This window comes from Balaenoptera borealis (assembly GCF_965194805.1).
Source record: "Balaenoptera borealis genome assembly, chromosome: 19".
In the NCBI taxonomy this organism is placed as follows: domain Eukaryota; kingdom Metazoa; phylum Chordata; class Mammalia; order Artiodactyla; family Balaenopteridae; genus Balaenoptera; species Balaenoptera borealis.
The window spans coordinates 58,680,430-58,705,668 of NC_138878.1; the positions used below are offsets into that span (position 1 = coordinate 58,680,430).

General features: G+C 45.4%; 2 protein-coding genes across 15 annotated transcripts in view; both read right to left on the reverse strand.

Annotated features, from left to right (window-relative positions):
* The window catches only part of LOC309616994 (uncharacterized protein), a 73,923-nt gene that overhangs the window by 36,014 nt on the left and 12,670 nt on the right, over nucleotides 1–25,239 (reverse strand). For 5 of the 10 annotated variants that reach the window (XM_082368457.1, XM_082368447.1, XM_082368448.1 and 2 more), the window contains one exon: nucleotides 23,046–23,171. In XM_082368457.1, coding sequence (XP_082224583.1) covers nucleotides 23,046–23,171 — 126 coding nt within the window. Of the gene's footprint in view, nucleotides 1–19,113; nucleotides 22,514–22,694; nucleotides 22,787–23,045; nucleotides 23,172–25,239 lie in introns of those variants that run through there. The other 5 variants (XM_082368455.1, XM_082368456.1, XM_082368454.1 and 2 more) reach the window with 5 other exon arrangements.
* ZNF285 (zinc finger protein 285) lies at nucleotides 75–16,326 on the reverse strand. Of its 5 annotated transcripts, none has more exons than XM_082368482.1 (4): nucleotides 16,040–16,326; nucleotides 8,816–8,873; nucleotides 4,617–4,767; nucleotides 75–2,674 (listed from the first exon to the last, which is right to left on the reverse strand). In XM_082368482.1, the coding sequence occupies exons 2-4, from the start codon at nucleotides 8,828–8,830 to the stop codon at nucleotides 2,343–2,345; spliced, it is 498 nt and encodes a 165-aa protein (XP_082224608.1). In that variant the 5' UTR covers nucleotides 8,831–8,873; nucleotides 16,040–16,326; the 3' UTR covers nucleotides 75–2,342. The 5 variants fall into 5 exon arrangements, with proteins under 5 accessions (XP_082224608.1, XP_082224610.1, XP_082224611.1 ...); XM_082368484.1 differs by lacking the exon at nucleotides 16,040–16,326 and adding an exon at nucleotides 13,185–16,028; XM_082368485.1 differs by lacking the exon at nucleotides 16,040–16,326 and adding an exon at nucleotides 10,152–13,173.

Consider the following 25,239-nt stretch of genomic DNA (forward strand, 5'->3'; position numbering starts at 1 on the left):
CTATTAAATCCCTCTGTACTAGGCAGTACAGCCTAGGCAATGTTGTAACAAATAAACTGCCCAAATCCCAGTAGTGTAACACAATAAATGTTTATTTCTCACTCAAAAAAATAAAAGTCCAACACAGATAGCCACCTTCCCCATCATTCCCGTCTGGAAGAAACAGCCTCCAAAATCACCACGACAGGAAAGAGAAGCCTGGAAGACATCCCAGATGCTTGTAAGGGCTAGTCCTGGAAGTAGCGTATATCACTTTTGCACACACTCCATTGGTTGAAACTCAATCACATGGGCCCACCCTTAACTGCAAGGCCTGCTGGGAAATGGAGTCTTCCTATGTGCCCAGGAAATAGAACCAGTACGAATATGAATACGTATCACTATCTCTGCCACACCCTTAAAATATCACTTCTACAGAGCTTCTCCTGTGTGGAAATTCTAATGGATTTGAAAATCTGAGTATGGCCTAATTCTTACCATACTAATAACGTAGCTCTCACGTCTGAGCGCTATTTTGAATGTTCTTAATGGAGACTGTCTTTCTAGAGGAGACTCCAAAAACAAAAAACAAAACAAAAACACCTAAAGATTATGGCTGGACTGAAGTTCTTACTTTCCTCATCCCAATTAGAATTTCCTTCCTGGGCATACCCATTAATGGGAATTTGACCTGTAACTATTGCCACAAACCACCCATTTGTCAAGAATCACTTTCTAAATTCAATAAATAAATAAATAAATAAATAAATAAATAAATAAAGCTTCAAAACCTAAAAAAAAAAAAAAAAGAATCACTTTCTTTGCCACGACAGCAGATGGCAGTTGATGAGAGCTTCAAGGAAGGTGTTGAGAGCCACAGTGGTTTTCCTGGCGTGCCCTTAGGAACCACGTGCTTCAGTGCTGCCAGCTGACATCATGGGTGGTCTTGTCCCTGTCCTTTGCTCCCCCCGGCCCTCCCAATGTCTGAGTAAGCCTCTGTCATCTGGAACACATAAGTGGCTTCTGTTTTCCTGATCGAACACAGACTGACTACATTTCTAATGTTTCTGTTCTCTTGTGCAGGCTTGGCTGAGTAAGAAGGTCTGAGCTACATATTTCCTGAGCCTTGCCATGCTCATGACATGCATAGTCCATCTCATCCCTATGTGCTGTCTGACGGGCAAGAGGATAAGAGTTACGATGGAAGCCCTTCCCGCATTCCTTACACTTACAGGGCCTCTCTCCTGTGCGGTCTCTGAGATGAACGTGAACATCGGAGTTCCGAATGAAGCCCTTCCCACACTCATCACATTTACGCGGTTTCTCTCGGGTGTGGTCTCTCTGATGTAAGTGAAAATAGGAGTTCTAACTGAAGCCTTACCGCACACTTGGCATGTGTACGGCTTTACTCCCGTGTGAACTGTCCGGTGAGTGTGCAGAAACGAGCTGTAGGCGAAAGCCTTCCTGCACACATCGCATTTGTAGGGTTTCTCCCCCGTGTGGACCTCTGGTGAATGTGCAGGTGTGTGCTTTGGCTGAAGCCCTTTCCACACTTGCCACACCTGTAAGGCTTCTCCCCCACGTGCAGCCTCCAGTGGACTTGGAGGACGGAGCTGGAGCCGAGGCATTTGCCACACTTGCTGCATTTGTAGAGTTTCTCTCCAGTGTGGACCCTCTGATGGACAAGAAGGCTGGAGCTCTGATCGAAGCCCTTCCCACACTCTGTGCATATATAGGGCCTTTTCCCTGTGTGGACTCCCTGGTGGATACACAGAAGCGACCTGAATCTGAACCCCTTCCCATACACATCACACGTGTAAGGCATCTCCCCCGTGTGGACTCGGTGATGGTTGTGAAGAGAAGAACTGCGCTTTGCCACATTCGATGCCTTTATAGGGTTTGTCTCCCAAGGGGCCTTTCTGATTCCTGGGAAGGTCTGAGCTCTGTTTGCAGCCCTTAGCCCACTCCTGACCCTCACAAGTTTTCTCCCCTGAATGGGTGTTATAGTGAACAGTAAGTCCTGAGCTCTGACTAAAGTCCTTTCCACACTGGTCATATTTATAAGATTTTTCTCCTGTGTGAGCGCTGTGATGAACATGAGCTTTTGCATCATCTATGAAACCCATTCTATAGTTATTACACCTGAAAGGTTGCCGCACTGCATAGACCACGTGACCATGTTTGACTGTTGACTTCATAACCAAGTGTTTCCTACAGGTGGTGTATCTGTAAAGTTCCTCTCCTTTACATTCTTGGAAATCATTACCATCACGTGAGGTCTGAAAGAAGCTGCCATCACACTGAGCACATCCATCCAATTTCTCTTCCATATGAATTCTCTTGTATACTTTCCCTGAGAATTCTCAGGCTCGATCAATTATGTTGGCTTTCTTCCAAGATTCCGGGGTAAGGACCTGTGTCAGGCCTTTCCAAGCTGTGATGTCTTGATTTTCTAAATTAATGGCATTTATTACATACCTTTCATTTTCAGACACTCCTGCCCACTCTTCACAGAGGGAAACATCTCCTTCGAAATATTGGGGACAATCTCCTTGAAGACTCATGACATAATCCTGACTCACACTCAATTCACTGATCCTTCGTTTCCAAATCTGCCAAAAGTAGAACACTTCTGGTGAGAGGTAACTCAACCCTTTTTCCTGAAGGTTCGAAATGTTGTTTTTAATCCTGTCTCCTATGAGGAGAAAGAGAATTTGGCTAAGTGAACAAGTAGATCATCTATCCAAAGGCTTTGAGGAAATGAAGTAGGATGGGATGAAAAGTTGCCACTGGCTCCTAGTCATACAGGAAACAATTAGAAACCCAGTAATTCTAATCTGTGAGCTGCTAATTAAAAACCAGGTATTGAAGGGAAATCAAAAGAAATCTTGGAAACAGTTTATAAAGGAAGAAATTCACCTCTTGGCTATAAGAGTAGTTGATAAAAAGCCTTTAATCATTTTGCTACAGAAGGCATGGGGAAGGCTCCCATGTGATTCATGTAATATACATAATCATGGAGTTCCGGACATGGTGAGAGGCACAAACGATCACAGGGACCTTCCAGGATCCTGTAAAAGGCTGCAGAAACAAGTAACAAGTCCTATCTCCTAACCATGTCCCTTCCTTTACATCACTGTTATATGGGATAGAACTATCATGTATATTTGTGTACAACCTTCACAACTGTACATGGTGGGCCTACAGCTGCAGTGGGGATTGAAACGGGGATAACATTGTGAAATATGAGACATCTTTTTATCTTTCCTGAGGTTCCCTGGCTTCATGAAGAGACAAAGTCCACCAAAATCCTGCCATCCAATTCCTCAAATTCTCCCCTTTGAGGTTACTGCAGAATCTCAAACAGCCATGGCTATGAGAATGGGCAGCATGAAACTGTCAATGGCCTGGCACCCAGGGAAGCAAGACTGTACTAAAGGGTCATAAGAAACAGGGGTTTGAGGCAGAAGAGGATGGTCACACCCTTGGCACCCAAAAATAGGCTTCAAAATGTCACAAAAACCACGGTTAAGACCATCTGAACACTGCTTCTAGTTCAAGGTAATTTTCTGAGTCATTTTATTGAGAGTGACTTTGGTTCATAAGGTGGTGTCAGAGAAAAGGGAAACAGGTTTAAAGCAGCAGTTTTCCACCTGTTTTGACTGTACCCATAGTAAGAAAAGCATTTACACTGTGACCCAGTACCTACACATAGACACATACCATAAACTAAAATAGTTTTATCAGCTGAGACTTACCTTACCAGGTGCAATGTACTCTGATAAATCCTTTTGTGTTCTAGCCCATTAATCTATTTTGCTTTTCAAAAACTGCTAGTTATGACATGGTCACTTGATTTCAGGACTCACCAATGGGGTTGCATCCTGCAGATTCAGCCCAAGGAGCCCTGTTTATAATCTATGGACATAGTGGTACTTAGTGTCACCTGGTTATTACAAGCACAGGGTCTACAGCCAGATTGGGAAGGTTCAAATCCTAGTTCCTCTGACAAGCTGGGTGACCCTGGGCAAGTTACTTACCCACTCTGTGCCTCAGTTGTTTCCTTTGTAAAAGGGGACCAATGATAGCAACTATCTCATAAACTAAACTGAGGTAATACATATCTGTATATGGGGTTCTGAGAAATTGAAATTAGGTTAGATATTGATCAGCAAGGAAGCATATCAGCAGACACTTATATTGCACTGACTACCAACCAGATCCTAATTTGGTTCCTTTAACACTAGTTTGTCCAAAACATTGGTTTTGCTCTAGAGGCAACCAAGGGACCAAGGCCTTGGTAATGTGTGAATTTTCTCAATCTCACTCTGAGAAATATGAGGAGAGAATGAGAGCTTAAACGTGTGAGGAGGTCAGGGTAGGCTTGCCAACTGCATCAGATGCCCACAGGGCAGGGGGCGCAGCGTTGACAAGGGCTCCTCACCAACACCTTACAGGGGACCACCTGCTCACAGTTATCTGCTAAAACTCATTAACTGCAGGTTCTCACCTGCACGTGCATCTCTTAGGCGATTTCTCTCTGGTGGCCAAAGTTTCCCTTTGTGCTCCAACTGGAATATTCTATCTGGTTTGAAGCTGACCACTTGAGAAAACAGGACCAGTGGTTTGATGCTTACTTACAGGGAGGTCGCTGTCCTCACCCACAGAGACCAGGTTCCTGAAGTTCTCCAGCATCACGTCTTGGTACAGGTTTATCTGGGTGGAGTCCAATAGCACAAGCTCTTCCTCGGTGAAGACCACAGCCACGTCCTTGAAGGTCACAGTTTCCTAAAACGTCAAGCACATGCCACATTCATCATCTGCACAAATGACCCCTGGAAGAAGAGCCACGTTGGAAGCTTTTGTGCCAGTCATTAAGTTGTGGTCTTCTTGCTCCAAACCCTCTTAGTTCCCTGACCAGGGATTGAACCCGGGGCCACGGCAGTGAAAGCATGGAGTCCTAACCACTGGGCCACCAGGGGATTCCCCAAACCCTCACTTTTAAACCACACTTTGTAACGCTGGAGCTGGGGCTCTGCAAATCACATTTCTTTCTTTTTTTTTAAATTAATTTATTTATTTTTGGCTGCGTTGAGTCTTTGTTGCTGTGTGCAGGCTTTCTCTAGTCGCAGAGATTGGGGGCTACTCTTCATTGTGGTGCATGGGCTTCTCATTGTGGTGGCTTCTCTTGTTGTGGAGCACGGGCTCTAGGCGCCCTGGCTTCAGTAGTTGTGGCACTTGGGCTCAGTAGTTGTGGCTCGCAGGCTCCAGAGCACAGGCTCAGTAGTTGTGGCACACGGACTTAGTTGCTCCGCGGCATGTGGGATCTTCCCAGACCAGGGCTCGAACCCGCGTCCCCTGCATTGGCAGGCGGATTCTTAACCACTGCGCCACCAGGGAAGCCCCACAAATCACATTTCTAATCTGACAACTGGCTCTCAGTTAGGCTCTGGAGCTGGGGACCGCTAGAGGGATTCTGCAAGGTTAGGGGAGGGAATGGAGTTGGAGGTAGTGAGCCAGGAAATACGTACTGATGTCCTACAGCCCACGTGGCACAGACACTGTAGGGAGAAGGGGTTAAGAATGAGGGCTCGCCCAGCCTACCCACCTTCTCCCTCCATAGCCTCAACTACAGAGTCTGGGAAAACAAAATACCCATTTGCTGGCCACCCTTGCAGCTGTGTGGATCCCTTGCTGGGATCCTATGCAGGGATTGCTATAGGGTTCCGGTACAAGGACAGTCCAAAAATATTAATAAAATAAATGTATAAATCAATAAACATGAATGCAAAAATTTTTAAATCTTTTCCTTAGCACCCAGCACCATCTATGAAGTACCCTTGTAACAGCTTGAATGCTTGCACCTACAGGAGATACTGTGGAAAGAGAAACGTACTGAAGGACACCAAAAAGAAGCATTTTTGAGATAATCAGGGAAATTTGATTATTGTCTGGGTATTAGACAATAGCAAAAATGTATTGATACTCTTAGTCCATTTCTGTTTTTAGAAATACATACTGGAATATACAGGAGTGTGTGGTCAATTAGATTGCTATTTAGAAATATTCTCTCTCATGCTCTCCAATTCCACTAAAAGACCTGAGTGTATTTCCTTGCCTCTTGACTTTGGATTTGGCCACATGACTTGTTCCAATTCTAAGCTTAGGCCTTAAGGGGTCTTGAAAATTTCTGCTTACTCTCTTGCCCCTCTGCCATTGTCCAACACAACCGAGCTAACAGACACAAAAACTGTTACCACAAGCAGAGTGCACCAAATAAATACATATGGCATTGGTTTTGGGGCCAGCCTGCAATAGCTGAGGAAACTATTAGAAGAGGTTGGGAAAATGGTAACCTGGGTGATGTAGCCATGAAACGTTTTGTAAAACTCTTGCTGGCAGTAACTTAGAAGACAGAAAGTATAACCTACTGAATTTGTGAACTTGGGCAAGATGTTTTCCTGGCAAAGGGTGAAAGTGTGAGCTTGTTTATTTTAGCTGCATATAGTAAGTTACTTTAAGAAAGTGAGGGACTTCCCTGGTGGCACAGTGGTTAAGAATCCGCCTGCCAATGCAGGGGACACGGGTTCGAGCCCTGGTCCGGGAAGATCCCACATGCCGCGGAGCAACTAAGCCTGTGTACCACAACTACTGAAGCCCGTGTGCCTAGAGCCTGTGCTCCACCGCAAGGGAAGCCACTGCAATGAAAAGCCCACGCACTGCAGTGAAGAGTAGCCCCCATTCACCACAACTAGAGAAAGCCTGTGCACAGCAATGAAGACCCAATGCAGCCATAAATAAATAAATAAATTTATTAAAAAAAAAAAAAGTGATAAACTCAGAAAAAAAAACAGTACAGTATGAAATAACATGCTACCTGCATTAGTCTTTAAAATTCTCTGAAAATACTTTGGGAAAGAATAAAGAAAAGTGAGAAAAAAGATTAAGCAAATGTGGCAAAATGTTAATTGTTGAAACTGCATGACAGGTGTTATATATGGAGATTCATAGTACTATTTTCTCTTTTTGTGTATTTTCATAATTAAAACATTGCTCATGATTTTAAAAAATCCTTGCCTCCACCCCACGATGGTCTTTTTGATGTATCAGCTTGGCTAGACTACAGTCCCCAGTTATTGAATCAAACTTTAATCGAGGTGGTGCTGTACAGATATTCTGTAGATGTGATTAAAGTCCATAATCAGTTGACTCTAAGGGAGGTTACTCTACATAATCTGCGGGGGCTGGGGGCTGCTTCAATCAGCTGAAAGGCCTTAAGAGCAGAGCTAAGGCTTCCCTGAGAGGAGAACTTTCACCCGCAGACAGCAGCTTCACTGGGTCGAGAGTTCCAGCCTTGACCTTCCTAACGGGCTGCCCTGTAGATTTCTGACTTTCCCAGCCCCCACAATCGCATAAGCTAATTCTTTATAATAAATCTTTAGGGGCTTCCCTGGTGGTGCAGCGGTTAAGAATCCGCCTGCCAATGCAGGGGACACGGGTTCGAGCCCTGGTCCAGGAAGATGTCACATGTCGCGGAGTAACTAAGCCCATGCGCCACAACTACTGAGCCTGCACTCTAGAGCCCGCGAGCCACAACTACTGAAGCCTGTGTGCCTTGAGCCCGTGCTCCACAACAAGAGAAGCCATTCTCAATGAGAAGCACACGCACTGCAATGAAGAGTAGCCCCTGCTCTCAGCAACTAGAGAAAGCCCATGCACAGCAACAAAGACCCAACGCAGCGAAAAAATAATAAATAAATAAATTTATCTTAGGGACTTCCCTCGTGGCGCAGCGGTTATGAATCTGCCTGCCAATGCAGGGGACACGGGTTCGACCCCTGGTCTGGGAAGATCCCACATGCCACGGAGCAACTAAGCCCGTGCGCCACAACTACTGAGCCTGCACGCATACAGCCCGTGCTTCACAACAAGAGAAGCCACTGCAATGAGAAGCCTGAGCACCGCAACGAAGAGTAGCCCCCGCTCGCTGCAACTAGAGGAAGGCTGCGCGCAGCAACGAAGACCCAACACAGCCAAAAAATAATAAATAAAAATAATAATAATAATAAAAATTGAACTGCAGGGAAAATAAATTATAAAAAATTTATTTTAAAAATCTTTAAAAAAATTTTTTTTACGGAAGTATAGTTGATTTACAATGTTGTGTAAATTTCTGCTGTACAGCAAAGTGATTCAGTTATACATATATATACAGTCTTTTTCATATTCTTTTCCATTATGGTTTATCACAGGATATTGAATATATATAGTTCCCTGTGCTATACAGTAGGACCTTGTTCTTTATCCATTCTATGTATAATAGTTTGCATCTGCTAATCCCAAACTCCGAATCCTTCCCTCCCCCACCCCTCCCATAATAAATCTTTTAATATTTATCTCCTACTGGTTCTGCTTAGCTGGTTGAACCCAGATTGTTACATGTCCATTCAAATCTTACTACTCAGAGTGTAGTCATGTATACTGATCGTGCACTCAAATGCTGTGGCAATACCAAATCGCTATAAAAGTTTCTCAACGCTTACTCCTGATTTCTGTATTTCTGTACTTATCTCTTGTGGACCAGGGACAAGCAGCTCATCGACTGGCACTGGTGTGCAAACTGCACTTGGAGCAGCTCTGAACCAGACATCTTGACCTTCCTGAGCCTGTTTCTTCATTTCTCCAAAGGGAATAATGCCACTACCTCTCCCAGCTGTCATAAACAAGGTAAAGTGCCTACCATACGAGTCACTCAAAAATTGCTGTCTTCCTTTTGGAAAATAGAGATATCCAATGGACATGGCATTTAAGAGAAAGAAAGGAAACTTTAACTTACCTGGAGCTTAATCATACTGTCTTCCTCTTAGAACGGGCAGGAACCAGAGAAGGCAGAACTGCCAAGAAGAAAGAATCCATGAGACCAAGGGTTTAACAAGTTGTGAATGAATATTGGTTCCTTCTGATCTGGAAAATTTTCTCACACATTCTTCTCTACCAAGATATCTTTTCCTCTCTTCTCACTCTCACCAGACCGAATTCCCACCTCCTCAAGCCATCCCCCCACATCCCAGACCCTTGTGTAACTCCTGTTTCTCTCCTCAAGCTTTTGGGTCAAAACTGACACATTCTTTTTCCTTTTCTCAGACGTGTGAATGTACTGACATCACTTACATCCTAATGACTGGAAAAGAGGCTCCGGAATTGCTCATTTGGAGAGAGATCTAAGGTGACAGGCGGCTTCTTCTGCTCCCTTTTTTGTTTGTTTGTTGTTTTGTTTGGCATGCGGGATCTTAGTTCCCCGACCAGGGATCGAACCTGCGCCCCCTGCAGCGGAAGTGCGGAATCTTAACCACTGGACCGCCAGGGAAGTCCCAGGGTTCAGTTTTTTTAAGTAAACTTTTTATTTTGAGATAATTGTAGATTTACATACAATTATAAGCAATAATACTGAGAGATCCCATGTATCCTTTATCCAGTTTCCTTCAGTGGTAGCATCTTGCAAAACCATAGTACCGGGATATTGACAATGATACAAACGAGGTACAGAACATTTCCATCACCAAAAGGATTTATCATGTTGCCCTTTTATAATCACCCCCCCTTCCCTTCAGCCCTCCCCTCTCTGGCAACTGGCAACCATTAATCTGTTCTCTATTTCTATACTTTTTTCATTTCAAGAATGTTATATAGGGCTTCCCTGGTGGCGCAGTGGTTAAGAATCCGCCTGCCAGTGCAGGGGACACAGGTTCGAGCCCTGGTCCGGGAAGATCCCACGTGCTGCGGAGCAACTAAGCCCGTGAGCCACAACTCCTGAAGCCCTGGCGCCTAGAGCCCATGCTCTGCAACAAGAGAAGCCACCACAATGAGAAGCCCGCGCACCGCAGCAAAGAGTAGCCCCTGCTCACTGCAACTAGAGAAAGCCCGCGCGCAGCAGCAAAGACCCAATGCAGCCAAAAATAAGTAAATAAAATAAATAATAATAAAATGGAAAAAAAAGAATGTTCTATAAATGGAAACATGCAGCATGTGCACTTTGGGGATTGCTGTTTGTCACTTGGCATAATTCTTTGGAGGGTCATCCAGATTGTTGTGTGTATCCATAGTTTGTTCTTTTTTAATTGCTGAGTCATATTCCATGCTATGTATGTACCACACTCTGTATAACTGTTCACCTTTGAAGGGCATCTACATTGTTTCTGGTTATATTCAGTTTTCATATTACTGTGACTGTGACATTTTCTTCACAACCAAGTCATTAGTACACTATTATTGTATTTCCTTCTTAGTATATGAGGAGCTGTAACTTTTTGTTGAGAAGTGCAGCCAACCTGTGACAACCCAGCAGAGAGAGAATCGAGGGATTACATACTCCAACTCACTCGTCTCCCTCTCTCCAAATTCTCCTGTTGTGACTGCCCATTGGCCAAAGACAAGCCAGGCCAGAGGGCAATGGCGGCCTCTCAGGGCAGAGAGCAGGGTGGAAAGGTGGGGAGTGGATCCTGAGCTAGAAAACCAAAGATAATATGGCACATGATGCCTCAAGACCCTTGCTTTTCCTCACCTGCCAGAGCCCACACACTCTCCCCCCACCAATGCCTCTCATTCACTTAATCCAATCATCACTCTGATCTGAGTTACTGCAGCAGGAAGGAGACCAGGTGCCCATAGCAACCTCTTGATGCAGAGAGGACCTAGAGGGCAAGCTGCAGCTGAATTTGGAACTGCAGCTGCCCAGAAATACAATTAGAAATATAAGCCCCTGGGACTTCCCAGGTGGTCCAGTGGGTAAGGCTCTGCATTCCCAATGCAGGGGGCCCAGGATCGAACCCTGGTCAGGGAATTAGATCCCGTATGCATGCTGCAACTAAGAGTCCGCATGCTGCAACGAAGATTCCGCATACCACAACGAAGACCCGGCTCAGCCAAATATATAAATAAATATTTTTTTAAAAAAAGAAAAAGAAAAAGAAAGAAAGGCTGCAGAACTGAGGAGAGAGACTAAACTGAACTCTTCCAGATGTACCTAGCAACCACGTGGAATCATCTGGGGACCAGGATAAAGACCATTTCCTCTGTGTGTGGGAGGGTCAATATCATGTGATCAAGTCAGAGTTGTAGATCTGTGATCTGTGACTCTCTGAGCCAAAGGACTCTATGAAATCACTTTCAGCCCTTAGGCCTGTGGCAGGACTGCAGACAGGGCAGTCCCTTATCCACTCTTATTTGCCTTTGGACAAATTAGGAAAACACACCCCTTCCTCAAGATCCTTTCCTTCCACCTGTTGGAAAATTACTATAATACACTGATTTTGTTAAAACAAGACACTTTTACTGCTACCTGCTGAAAAACTGTGTGTGTGTGTGCGCATGTATTCCTTAACATGAATAGCACACTTTAGATGTGGTCTCTTTGCGCAGTACCCAACCTGCACAACTGTATACTGCAGTCCTAACCTCAGAAAGCCCATTCAAAAACCTAAGACTAGTGAGACACGGCTTGTGCACAGGACAAAGCCTATTACTGGCTAGGTTCAAGTGACTGTGAACTATGGGACTAGGGAAGGTCTTTTCTAATGACCTTCTCATATACCCCACCCAAGGGGATCATTCTACTACAGTCAGACCACAGGATCGTGTACAGACATCCATTGTTAACACTTTTCACACTGTACTGCAAGTTTTCTGGTTACTTTTTGCTTCCTCTCCTGTAACATGTGCTCCGTATGAATAGAGATTGTATTATTCATGTACATGTGGCAAGTTTAGCATGCAACAGGTGCCAAATAAGTGAATGAATGGGGAAGTCTGGGCCTTGGCCAAACTTAATTTTTAGACTGAAGAGGTCAGATTGTGAGATCAAAAGTGCAAGGAAAACTGCTCATATTTGACTATGAGAAAAGGTAGCAGAGCCTGGCTGTTGAGACAGTAGACTCTGAAACCAGACTGCCTGGGTTCCAGGCTTGGCTTTGTCATTCACTGGTTGTGGGCCTCGAAGCTTGGCCTTGTCATTCATTGGCTGTGGTGCCTCAGTTCCTGCATCTGCACGAGACAGGATATTAAGAGAACCTATTTCATAGTGTGGTTTTGGGAATTTGATAAGTTATTACATGTAAAGTGGTCAGAACATTGCCTCACATAGAGTGAGGAGTCAGTAAGTGCTGGCTATTGTGCACTGGGCTGTGAGCTAAGAGCTGCAGCTATAAAAGTAAGATTGAGTCCTTGATCTAAAGGGGAGGCAAAGTAGGGGGTACAGAAGTGAGCCAATTCATTCATGGGAATGTGAGAAGGGCTGCAACAGACACTCCACAAAATCGAAGAAAGACACAGGGAAATAGGAACCCAACACTCCCTGAGAGGGGTCCAGGCAGTCAGGGAAGGCTTTAGAGAGATGACAGTTGAGCTGTAGCTCATGTCTGAAGAAACAGTAGGCATCTGCCAAACTGACAAGGAAGGGAAAGGATAAAGGGCCACAGTGGCAGTGTGGGCAAGAGAACAGATATGGGAAATACTGTGGTCCAATCAGAGGCAGGAAGCACTGGGTACAGACAGGAACACAGAAAATCACAACAGGGCAGGGTGGCTAGGATGGTGCCGGAAACATCACCAGCGGCCAAATCCCGAAGAATCTTGGATGTCATGTTAAAGAGTCTGAACACTGTGTTGTTGTTTTTATTATTATTATTTTCTTTCAGGTCTCAGTTTCAATGTTACTTCCTCCAGGAAGCCTTCCTTGATAACCCCTACTACATTAGATACTGTGTTAGTCTGTTCCAGCCACTACAACAGACTGTGTGGCTTATAAACAACAGAAATTTACTTCTCACAGTCCTGGAGGCTGGAATTCCAAGATCGGGGTGAGGACCCCCTTCCAGGTCGCGGACTTCTTGTTGTATCTTCACATGGCAGAAGGGGCAAGGGAGCTCTCTCAGGCCTCTTTTAGAAAGGCATGAATCTCATTCATGAGGGCTCTGACCTCAGGACCTAATCACCTTCCAAAGCCATACCTCTTAATACCATCACTCTGGCCCTTAGGATTTCAACATATGAATTTGAGGGGGGACACAAACATTCAGACCACGGCAGGTACCACGTCTCCTACCATACCACTATATTGTAGTGGCTTAATTATCTTCTGCTTTTGGCTCTAAGCTCAGAGAGGTCAGGGACTGCATCCCTCGTGCAACGCATATTTATTAAGTACCTACTGGGTGCCAGGCAGTGATCTGGGCGCTGAAGATACCGCAGTGGTCAGTGATATGGAGCAAAAAAAAAAAAGGGGGGGGGAGGGGGAGGGGGAGTGAAACAGGGTGGTCAGGAAAGGGCTCACTGAGGTGATATGTGAGTAAAGATAAGGGAATAAGTAAGTAAGGGAGTGAGCAATGCAAGTATCTGTAGAGAATGTTCTAGACACAGGAAACAGCAAGTGCAAAGACCCTGAGGTGGCAGCATTCATGGCACACGCCTAAAGTGGAGTGAGGGAATGAGCAAGAGGAGATGAAATACAGGTAAATGAGAGCCAGGGGGTAGATGGTGTAAGGTCACTTGAAGGATGTGGGCTGTTAAGTCTCATTACTTCGAAGCAACGGGAGGATTTTGAACAGAGTGACATGATTTAACTTGGGTGTTAACAGGATCACGCTGGCTGCTGTTAAGAATGGACTACCAATGGCAAGGGGAGGAGCAGGAAGACTAGTTAGGAGGTTTTCACAAAATCCCAGCCAGGAATGACGGTGCCTTGGATCAGGGCTGTAGAGGCGGAGGGAGTGAGAAATGTTTGGGTCCTGCATTTATACTGATGATCTGGTCAACGGGATCTGCTGATGGCTTGCATGTGGGCTGGAAAAGAAAGACAGGAGAGAAAGCCTTGGCCTCAGTGACTGGGAGGATGGAGTTGCCGTTTACAGAGATGGGGAAGACTATAGGAGGGGCAGGTTTTGAAAATCAGGAGCTCAGTTTTGGAAATATTAGGTTTGAGATGTTGAAAAACACACCTATACTTACAGAGATAGAAGAAAAAAATTATCCCATTTGCAAGAGACAAAAGACATGAACGACCTATGAATCAATTTCATTAAGGACGAAAACTACAGAATTTTATTGAAAGGTCTGAAGCTCTGACTGCACCTTGGAGCTCACAGTGACTCTCAGGGCATAGGGGTCTAATCTGAGGGGGAATCCCCAAGGTCTGGCCCCATCTACTATGTGTAACTAAGAGGAAAATGGAACCTTCCTATGCTTCAGGCACTTCCTAGTTAGTTAACTGGAAAATTGTTTCCAAAATATTTAATTACGGAAATTTCTAACACACACAAGGCAGGCAGAATAGCATAATGAACCCTCAGGTACCAATCACTTGGCTTAAAAAAGTATTAACACGTGGTCACTTTCGTTTCAACTACACCTCTACCGGTTCCCCACATACTCACATATTATTATTATTAATTTTTAACTAGATCATTTCCTTTTTATTTATTTATTTTTAATAAATTCATTTATTTATCTATTTTTGGCTGCATCGGGTCTTCGTTGCTGCGCGTGGACTTTCTCCAGTTGCGGCAAGCAGGAGCTACTCTTCATTGCGGTGAGAGGGCTTCTCATTGCGGTGGCTTCTCTTTTTGTGGAGCATGGGCTCTAGGCACGCGGACTTCAGTAGTTGTGGAGTGTGGGCTTCAGTAGTTGTGGCTCGCGGGCTCTAGAGCGCAAGCTCAGTAGTTGCAGCGCATGGGCTTAGTTGCTCCGCGGCATGTGGGATCTTCCCCGACCAGGGCTTGAACCCGTGTCCCCTGCATTGGCAGGCAGATTCTTAACCACTGCGCCACCAGGGAAGCCCTCACATATTATTTTGAAGCAAATCCCTGACATCATATTATTTCGTCCATAAATATTTCATTAAGTACCATTGAAAGATATGAAATCATTTTAAAAATGCTAATATTACACTTCAAAAATTAACAGTAATTCTCTAATTTTATCAAATGTAGAGGCAGTGTTCAAATTTGTTGACTGCAATTTAACAATTTACTATGTGTCACAATCCCCAAAGATTGCACTCCCTGGCTCATAGCATGCGAGGTGAGGATGGGGTTAATAATTTGGGGCAGTTCTTTTCAAACTGTATTCAGAGACATACTCCAGATTTATCCCCGTAGAGAAGGGATGTACAGTATCAGCTGCCCCCCTATTTCCAGAGGCCAGAACTTCCGCCCTAAAGTCAAGAATGCCCCGCTGGGGCTTCCCTGGTGGCGCAGTGGTTGAGAATCTGCCTGCCAATGCAGGGGACACGGGTTCGAGCCCTGGTCTGGGAAGATCCCACATGCTGCGGAGCAACTGGGCCCGTGAGCCACAACTACTGAGCCTGCGCGTCTGGAGCCTGTGCTCCGCAACGAGAGGCCGCGATAGTGAGAGGCCCGTGCACCGCGATGAAGAGTGGCCCCCGCTTGCCACAACTAGAGAAAGCCCTCGCACAGAAACGAAGACCCAACACAGCCAAAAATGAATAAATAAATAAATACATTAAAAAAAAAAAACTCATAGAAAAAGAATGCCCCGCTGGAGTCAGAGCTGCCAAACCCAAACCTAGCGCTCAGAATCCAAGACTCCAAGAATCTAGGCGTGCTGAGCCAAAATCGCCCCCCGCCTAAGTGAGGAATGAACAGCCCAAGCCGTCCCCCATATCGGAGATGAACTGCTTGAGTCAATTCCTCTCCCCAGTCAGGGGCTCATGGCCGAAAACCAGCATCTCCAAAACCTGAGCCAATGCCCCCGGTCCCCGGTCTGGGTCGAGATGCATGTGCCAAGACGGACACCAAGCCTGACCCGGGGATGCACATCCCAAGCCATGACCCAGCAGCCTGCAGGGGAACCACCTGAATCAATCATCGCAAACGAGCCCAAGCTCTCCCGACTGCACCTCAGGGAGGCCGGGCCGGAGCCCCTCACCACCCCGCCCCGCCGAGAAGGCCCCTTTATCGGTCACCCGTCCCCGCTTCCAACTCCTCCTATTCCAGTCGATAGGGCCGGTTACAGCTTCCCACCTCCCCACCCCCATGCCCAGTGATACCTCGGAAGGGGGCGCGGTCCGGGCCGCACGCACCTCAGCGCCCCAAAATAAGTCGCCCACAGCCCCCCTTCAGGAACCACGGCGCATGCGCAAGGTAGCCTGCGGACTACAACCCCCAGAATCCCCTGCGCGACACCTGCGTCCGCGCCCGGTTGCCCGGGGGTTCATGGTGCCGCTGGGTCCACCCGGACTTTATTTTTCTAAAATAATAGTAACAATCACAATAGCGATAAAATAACAGTGAAATGTTCATAATAATTTTAAAAAACCTCTCTCTACCCATGATAAAAAAAGGAGAGGTAAGATTTGAAGACATATCCTTTAGTTTTATAAACACGTAACTTTTCAATTAAAATTTACTTTCTTTTTTCACGGGTTGTTTCTATTGAAGGGGACTCTGGAAAATCTTCCATGCTTAAGACCTGACATAACCCTGTAATTTCCCCCTTTGGAGAAGCAGGAAGAAGTAACTAGTAAGTAGCTGCTGTCCTTTATCAGGGGAATAGTACTGAGTCTGGGGTTCTCTTTAAAGAGACCAATTTCAACAAATTACGAAAACTTGTAAAGTTTTCAGATTCTCTTTGAGAAGTCTCCCTTGTTGGGGCTTAATGCTTTCTCTCAGTTTAAGATTTCTATTACAGAAGACGTCCTTTCTGATGCCCTAAATTTGAATTGGGATTAATTGAATTGGGCCCTAAAATTGAATAAGGATTACATTAGAGCCTATAATTCTGGCCTGTAGGGAAAGAGCCAAAAACAAAAACAAACAAAAATGGATGAGATCAATCTGTGTCAGCTCTAATCCTAGATTAGACAGTTGGTGATTGGCAGGAGTTGGAGGAAAAATATTCAACTATAGCTTGACATTGCAACTTCGGGCACATAAAGAGAACAGTGCTTTCGGCCTGTCTCTTGTCATTTGATGTCTTGACATTTCAGTTTCTCTGATTAAAAAAAAAAATCTAGTAAAATCTGCCACAGACATGATAGTCAGCCTTCATTTTGGCAGATCCTAACAGTCTTTTTTTTAAATCAGATGGGGAGGAGGATGTTTTCTTTAATATGCCTCAGTGATATTTGTGATAAATATGTAGATCCTCCACATTTGAGTTCATTTATTCTCTTTTAGCCTCTCCTCTTTGACCTCATCTTCCACTACTTCCTCACTTGCCCATTCTGGTCCAACCACACTGGGCTTTGTGCTGTCAAACCTGATCACTGTTCCCTCTGCTGGTATGTTCTTTTCCTTGGTGGCCACAAAGTTTGCTCCACCTTCTTTATTCTTTGCTCAAATGTTACTCTCAGCGAGGTCTACTATGACATTCCTATTTAAAACTGCAACAGCCCCCGGCACTTCACCATCTGCCTTACCCCACTTTACCTTTCCCTTCTTGGTACTTATCACCTTCTAAAGTGCAGGCACACCTCATTTTACTGCACTCCACAGATAATGTGTTTTTATTACAAACTGAAAGTCTGTGGCAAACCTGTGGCAAGCAAGTCTATTGGCGCCATTTTTTCAACATCATTTGCTCACTTCGTGTCTCTGGGTCACACTTTGGTAATTCTCACAGTATTTCAAACTTTGTCATTATTGCTGTATTTGTCAGGGTGATCAGTGATTTTTTTTTCTTTTGTTTTTTTAAATTCTTTTATTGTGATCAATGATCTTTGGCGTTAACTGTTGCAAAAAGATTACAGCTCACTGAAGGCTCAGATGATGGTTAGCATTTTTTAGCAATAAAATACTTTTGTTATTTATTTATTTATTTAGGCCATGCCACGTGGCTTGCAGGATCTTAGTTCCCCAACTAGGGATCAGGCCCACGGCAGTGAAAGTGCTGAGTCCTAGCCACTGGACTGCCAGGGAATTCCCCAGGAATAAAGTATTTTTAAATTAAGTTGTTTTTTAGACATAATGCTATTGCATACTTAACAGACTACGGTGTAGTGTAAACATACACTGGGAAACCAAAAAATTCGTGTGACTTGCTTTTCTTGCAATATTCGCGTATAGCAGTGGTTTGGAATCAAACCTGCAATATCTTTGACGTATGCCTATAACTTAGATTCTTTTTCTTGCAGCCGTAGATAGCAGAAAGGAACTCAGCACAGGCCAAGTCTCAGGTCTCCTGAGTCACCCAGATGCAGAAGTCAGATTGGAGTCATGGTGCGCCATCCTCTATGAAGCCAGGCTTGTGGGCTCACGGGTCCCAGAGGGCCAGAATGTAGAACAGAAGTGCCAAACGGGTCCTCCCAATTATCCAGGCCACCTCATCTCCTACCAGCCAGCAAAAATGATGTAGCCTCTGAAAGTATCTAAATCACAAATTTCACAGTTCATTTGTATAACTTGTATTTGGTACTGGGTGCTAAGTGAACAGTAGAAAAAGAAAAAAAAATTATAGAGATTATAACATGGATCCTTGACTATAAGGGATTGTTCCAGCAGACTAATTTTTAAAAAATAGCTTTACTGTTGCTATAAAATTGATATATACTCTTTGTTATAAAGTAAAATATGTAAAAGTGGGGCTTCCTTGGTAGCGCAGTGGTTAAGAATCCGCCTGCCAATGCAGGGGACACGGGTTCGAGCCCTGGTCCAGGAAGATCCCACATGCCACAGAACAACTAAGCCTGTGCGCCACAACTACTGAGCTTGCGCTCTAGAGCCTGCGAGCCACAACTACTGAAGCCCATGTGCCACAACTAGTGAAGCCTGCGCGCCTAGAGCCTGTGCTCTGCAACAAGAGAAGCCACTGCAATGAGAAGCCCTCGCATCGCAACGAAGAGTAGCCCCCGCTCGCCACAACTAGAGAAAGCCTGCGCACAGCAACGAAGACCCAACGCAGCCAAAAATAAATTAATAAATTAAAAAAAAAAAAGACTGAAGTTTGTGACTGAAGTGTTTTCCCTATTTACCAAACTTGCAGATTTTCCCTTCCTAGACAGACCAGCTGCTATGAAAAGGTCAGTCTCTCCTGCAGACCTCCCTACACATCACGTCCATGACGTTTGTCTCTTGCCTTGGCGCTAAGATGAATGTAAAGTTCTGAGTTCTGACGGGAGACCTCAACTCAGGTCTCCTTGTAAGGTTCCTCGCTTAAATGCGCCCTCTGGTGATTTCGCAGACCTGAGCTATAACTGAAGCCTTTCCCACACTCTGCACACTTGTAGGGCTTCTCTCCAGTGTGGACCCTCTGATGGACATGGAGACAGGAGCTTCGACCAAAGCCCTTCCCACACTCCTTGCATTTATAGGGCTTCTCGCTAGTGTGGACCCTCTGATGGCCTTGGAGATGTGAGCTCTGACTGTAGCCCTTCCCACACACATCACATCTATAGGGTTTCTCTCCAGTGTGCACTCTCTTATGACTGAGGAGACCTGAGCCGTACCGGAAGCCCTTTCCACATTCGTAACAAGTGTAGGGCTTCTCTCCCATGTGCAGTGTCTGGTGGGTGAGAAGGTTGGAACCATAGCTGAATCTCTTGCCCCACTCAACACGTGTAGGTCTTCTTGCCCGTGTGGACTCATTGATGTTTGTGGAGGCTCGAGGTGCATCTGAAGCCCTTTCCGCACTCTTTGCATCGGTATGGTCTCTCGTCCATGTGGACCCTGTGGTGGATGAGAAGTCCTGAGCTGTAACTGAAGCCTTTGCTGCACTCGGTGCATTTACAGGGTTTCTCTCCCGTGTGGACCCTCTGAAGGATGAGGAGGTCAGAGCTGTAAATGAAGCCCTTCCCACACACGTCATAGATGTAGGGCCTCTCCCCCGTGTGGACCCTCTGGTGACTGTGAAGGTCTGAATTCCGCTGGAAGCCTTTCCCACACTTGGTGCATCTGTAGGGCTTCTCTCCCGTGTGGACCCTCTGATGGACGTGGAGGTCTGAGCTTCAGCTGAAGCCTTTCCCACACTCGCATCTGTAGGGCTTCTCTCTTGTATGCAGTCTCTGATGTGTGAGAAGCCCCGAGCTGTAGCTGAAGCTCTTCCCACACACATCACACTCGTAGAGGCGCTGACCCGCGTGAACCCTCTGGTGAGCCTGGAGGTGCGAGTTGTGACTGAAACCCTTGTCGCACTGGTCACACTGGTAGGGTTTCTCTCCTGGGTGCGTTTTCTGATGACTGCTGAGATGCAAGCTACAACTGAATCCCTTCCGGCATTTGACACAGCTATGGGGCTTCTCCCCCAGGTGGACATGCTGATGCTTACGTAAGGTGGACTTAGCATAGAATCCTCTGCCACGCTCGCTGCATGTGTAGGGCTTCTCCCCCGTGTGCAGCCTCTGATGGACCTGAAGCACTGAGCTGTAGCTGAAGCCTTTCCTGCACTTGCTGCATTTATACGGTTTCTCCCGGTGGGGACCCGGTGATGGACAAGCAGGTTGGAGCTTCGCCCGAAGGCCTTGCCGCCCACCTCACATTTATAAGGTTTCTCTCCCGTGTGCACTCCCTGGTGAATGAGAAGGACTGATTTATACCTGAACCCCTTGCCACAGACATCGCATCCATAGGGCAAGTCTCCTGCGTGGGCCCCGGGGAGGCTGTGAAGGTGTGTGTTCTGCCTGAAGACCCGACCGTGCTCGGTATTTTTAAAGGATTTGTCTCCTGTGGGGATTCTTTGAGGTCTCTCCAGACAGGCACCTGGCCTCAAGCTCTTAGCAAACTCTTGATATTTATAGGGTTTCTCTTTCAAGGGCCCCCTTGGTTGAGTGGGAAGGTTTGATTCATCCCTGAGGCCATTTCCACGTTCATTTCTTTTAAAGCCATTCTCTCCGGACTTAGGGTGTTGAAGTACTGACTTTTTAATGCAGTTTTCTCTACATTTATCACAGTTACGTGGTTTCCCTCTTTCAGGTTTTCTGTGGTCATCATGACCACATGATATCCTGAAGCCATAATCACCCCAGTCACATTTATATATTGTATTTTCCATGTCGACTTTTTTACACCTTTCCTGAACATTCCATGGCTCATTCACAAAGGCTTTTATCCAAGATTCTTGAATGGAGACAGGTGTCACAGCTTTGCAGGCTGGAAACTCTTGATTTTCTAAATTGGTGGACCCATCCCCTTGAAGACTGTCTACCAAATTTTCCATCTGAGAACCCTGAGTAGATGCTCCTTTCCCCGCTTGACAGAGAGAAGCATCTTCTGAGAACTGGAAATCCATCCCTTGAAGATTTACTCTATGGTCTTGATTCTGAGTTAATTCACCAGCCACCTGTTCCAAGATTTTCCAGTAGGAGAGCTCTCTGTGCAAAAGCAATCTTAATTCCTTTTCTTGAATATACTCCATGTCCTTTTCATCCTTGTCTCCTATGGAGTTAAAGGCAACTTGTGAGAACAAGTACAAGACTGGCTCAGGGACATCAGGCTTTCAGACTTGGACCGATAATGGCCTAGAGAAAAATTCCGCTTTATGTATCATAACTATCGTGGTGCTTCATTCTGTGTCTGAAAAAAGGAAGAGGCTCCTATTAATAAGCTTTGAAGCTAAATGGTTTTTTGTTGTTGTTTTTCGTTTTTGTAAGTTTTTCTTTTTTTTAATTTTTATTGGAGTATAGTTGATTGACACTGTTGTGTTAGTTTCAGGTCTACAGCAAAGGCTAAATGTGAATATGATCCTATTAGCTACAGACTCTGTCTCATCGTAGAGCTGCCAAGCAAAAAGAAATTCTGGAGGGTATTTTACACACGCAAAAATTTACCTCTTTACTTGATAATGCTTTTGTTGATAACAACAATATCGAACACTCTTATAACACTTCCTATGTGCCAAAGAGGTACACATATTAACTTATTTAACCCTCAGAATAACATGGAGGTAGGAACCATCAGTGTCTTCATTTTACAGAGGAGGAAACCCAGGCACAGAGAGGGTAAGTAGGCTAGTTAAGTTAGTCCGTCGTGCACGAGGAAGTGCGGAGCTGGGATGCCAGCATACAAACCTGATTTTAGAGCCCACGCTTGTGGGCACTCTCACCACACTACCTCCCAGGGTAACTGTGATGCTGGGATGTGTGAGCTGAACTTGGAAAGGGAACAAAGCCCCAAATCCTCCGAAGTGCTCCATCTGTGTCTGTGTCTTCTGTGAGCATATTCAACAGGAATCCAGGGGCTATGGATAAGGTCTGGAGACATAAAAATCTCCGTGTATTCCCATCACTGCTGGTGAGCCAGCCAACTGTCGTATTTACCACAGAGCTCCACGTGATTTGAAAGATGTGTCCATACTTTCTGATATTCTTTATTGGCTGTCGTTTTTATCTTTTAAGGCTGAGGTAACATGAACCCGTTTATAGCCACGAACTTGTAGGATACTGGAGTTAAGCGAGAAATCCATCAGAGGATTGTCAACCTGCTGGAACAGTCTCTCTGCTACTGGCTTGCTTGTCTTACACTGCCGGTCTCCTTCTATCAGAGGGAAGGAAGTCCGGAGACCCCCTCACTCCCTCTGGGTATATCACTCTCTGGAAATCATGAAGGAAGCATGAGAGGATCGGGACTGAGTAACAGAAATGCAGTCGCACAACAATCACCTACTACAGTACCTGCCGTATCCACAGGCAAGACCAAGGGTGGGGGACGGCCGCTGCACGGCCAGCTCACCCCTCACTGCCCGGCCAGGACTCTAGACTCCATGGTTCTCACCTGGATGTGCCTCTCTTGGAGTTTCTCTGTCACCCAAGTCTCTTTGCCTTGTTCCAAATGGGACAGCTTATCAGGGTTGAAAAGTTGTTGCCCTGAAATCGCAAGAAAATGCAAGGCTAAGGCTCGTTTTTGAGGTGTAAAAAATAATTGGAAAATGCAGCCCTAATCCCATGATTTCCAGGCATTTGAAGGACAGATGAGGAAAAGATTCAGGACTAGTTAAATGAAACTGCTATAACATTTCTATATAAAAAGGATGTAACCTGTATTCTAAGACCAAAAATAGCCTCTCTCCAGGGAACAAGAGCACACCAATAAGTTAAGTTTCAATTGCTTAGAGGTTCCTCTCACCCACAGAGAGCAGGTTCCGGAAGTTCTCCAGCATCACGTCTCGGTACAGCTTCCTCTGGGTGGAGTTCACAGCCCCAGCTCCTCCTCCGTGAAGGTCACAGCCACGTCCTTGAAGGTCAGTGGCTCCTAGAATGTGAAGCACCATGATCACCAACACCCACTGGATGAAAGGTAAACTTGGCATCACGAAGAAAAGTAGACAGGAGAGCAGGAAATTGTTCAGGGTGATGAGTCAAATCCAGTTTTTTAAACGTTTGGTGCCAATAATTTCGATTCTAAGCAACTGATCTTCCATGGTTATCCAAAGAGTTAAAGCAAACATCCTTTGCTCAGTGTGAGCACTTCTGAGGGCCACTTCCTAGAAATGGAATGGCTGCATCACAAGGTCTGCGCATTTTACAATTTGACTCTAACTGGCAGATGATCGACTTGTCCTCCAAAAAGACTGTGACAACTTATAGCTCCAACTGTGCCTAATTTTAACATGGCTGTGTTTGCACACGCCCCCAAATTACCTTCTCTGCCAGAATGACTGTTTTTCCCCCACCAGCCCCTCACCCCTCCATCAGCTGTTGGGCGAATCCTGCTCTTTGCTGCCATAGCCCTCCACCCACTCCACACACACATCTTTTAGGGGCTTCCTTGTCAGCACTTGACAGAAGCAACCAATGTGTGTTAAAGCAACCATCGCCCCGTGCAGAGGAGACCTCTAGAGCAGCGGTTCGAACTATGGGATTTAAAATCATACTGCGGGGGGCTTCCCTGGTGGCGCAGTGGTTGAGAATCTGCCTGCTAATGAAGAGGACACGAGTTCGAGCCCTGGTGTGGGAAGATCCCACATGCCGTGGAGCAACTAGGCCCGTGAGCCACAACTACTGAGCCTGCGCTCCGCAACAAGAGAGGCCGCGACAGTGAGAGGCCCGTGCACTGCGATGAAGAGTGGCCCCCACTTGCCACAACTAGAGAAAGCCCTCGCACAGAAATGAAGACCCAACACAGCCATAAATAAATTAATTAATTAAAAAAAAATCATACTGCGGGACTTCCCTGGTGGCGCAGTGGTTAAGAATCTGCCTGCCAATGCAGGGGACACGGGTTTGAGCCCTGGTCCGGGAAGATCCCACATGCCGCAAAGCAATTAAGCCCGTGAGCCACAACTACTGAGCCTGCGCTCTAGAGCCCACGAGCCACAACTACTGAAGCCTGCATGCCACAACTACTGAAGCCCACATGCCACAACTGTTGAAGCCCGTGTGCCCTAGAGCCCGCGCACCACAACTACTGAGCCCATGCATCGCAACTACTGAAGCCCGCGTGCTCTAGGGCCCGTGCTCCGCAACAAGAGAAGCCACCTCAATGAGAAGCCTGCACACTGCAACGAAGAACAGCCCCCGCTTGCCGCAACTAGAGAAAAGCCCCTGCGCAGCAACAAAGACCCAACGCAGCCAAAAATAAATAAAATAAAATTTAAATAAATAAATAAATAAAAATAAAATCATACTGTGTCATCCTTAGTTATGAACTGTGGCCCAGGATTTTGTTTTTTTCTTTAATCATTTAAGTACTTTATTTTTTTAATTGAATATATTTGACATATAACATTGTGTAAATTTAAGGTATACAAAGTATTGATTCAATACATTTATATACTGTAATATGATTTCCAGGGTAGCTATATTTAGCACCTCTATCACATTACATACTTATCCTTTCTTTTTACTGATTGGGCTAAGTCAGTTTTAGTCTTTTAACAAGTTTGATGATTGTAGCACAATATTGTTGTCTATATTAATTATACTGTACATTAGATTTCTATGGTTTATTTACACCAGTTGCAAGTTTGTACCCTTAAACAACATCAATATTATCACCCCACTCCCCCATCCCCTGGTAACTACCATTCTGTTTTTTTATGAGATTGACTTTTTTAGATTCCACATATAAGTGACATCATATGGTATTTTTCTTTCTCTTTCTCACTTATCTCACTTAGCATAATGTGCTCGAGGTCCATCCATGTTGCTGCAAATGGCAAGATATTCACCTTCCTTGTGGAAGAGAGAAGCCCAGGTTTTTTAAGAGAATTGCTTTGGTCCGGTGAGAAAAAAAAATGGCCGTTATAAATTTTGAAATGTAGTAATCAACTATATTATCGTCACGGACTTCAGTTAGACTGTGACATGCTTTCTTAAGA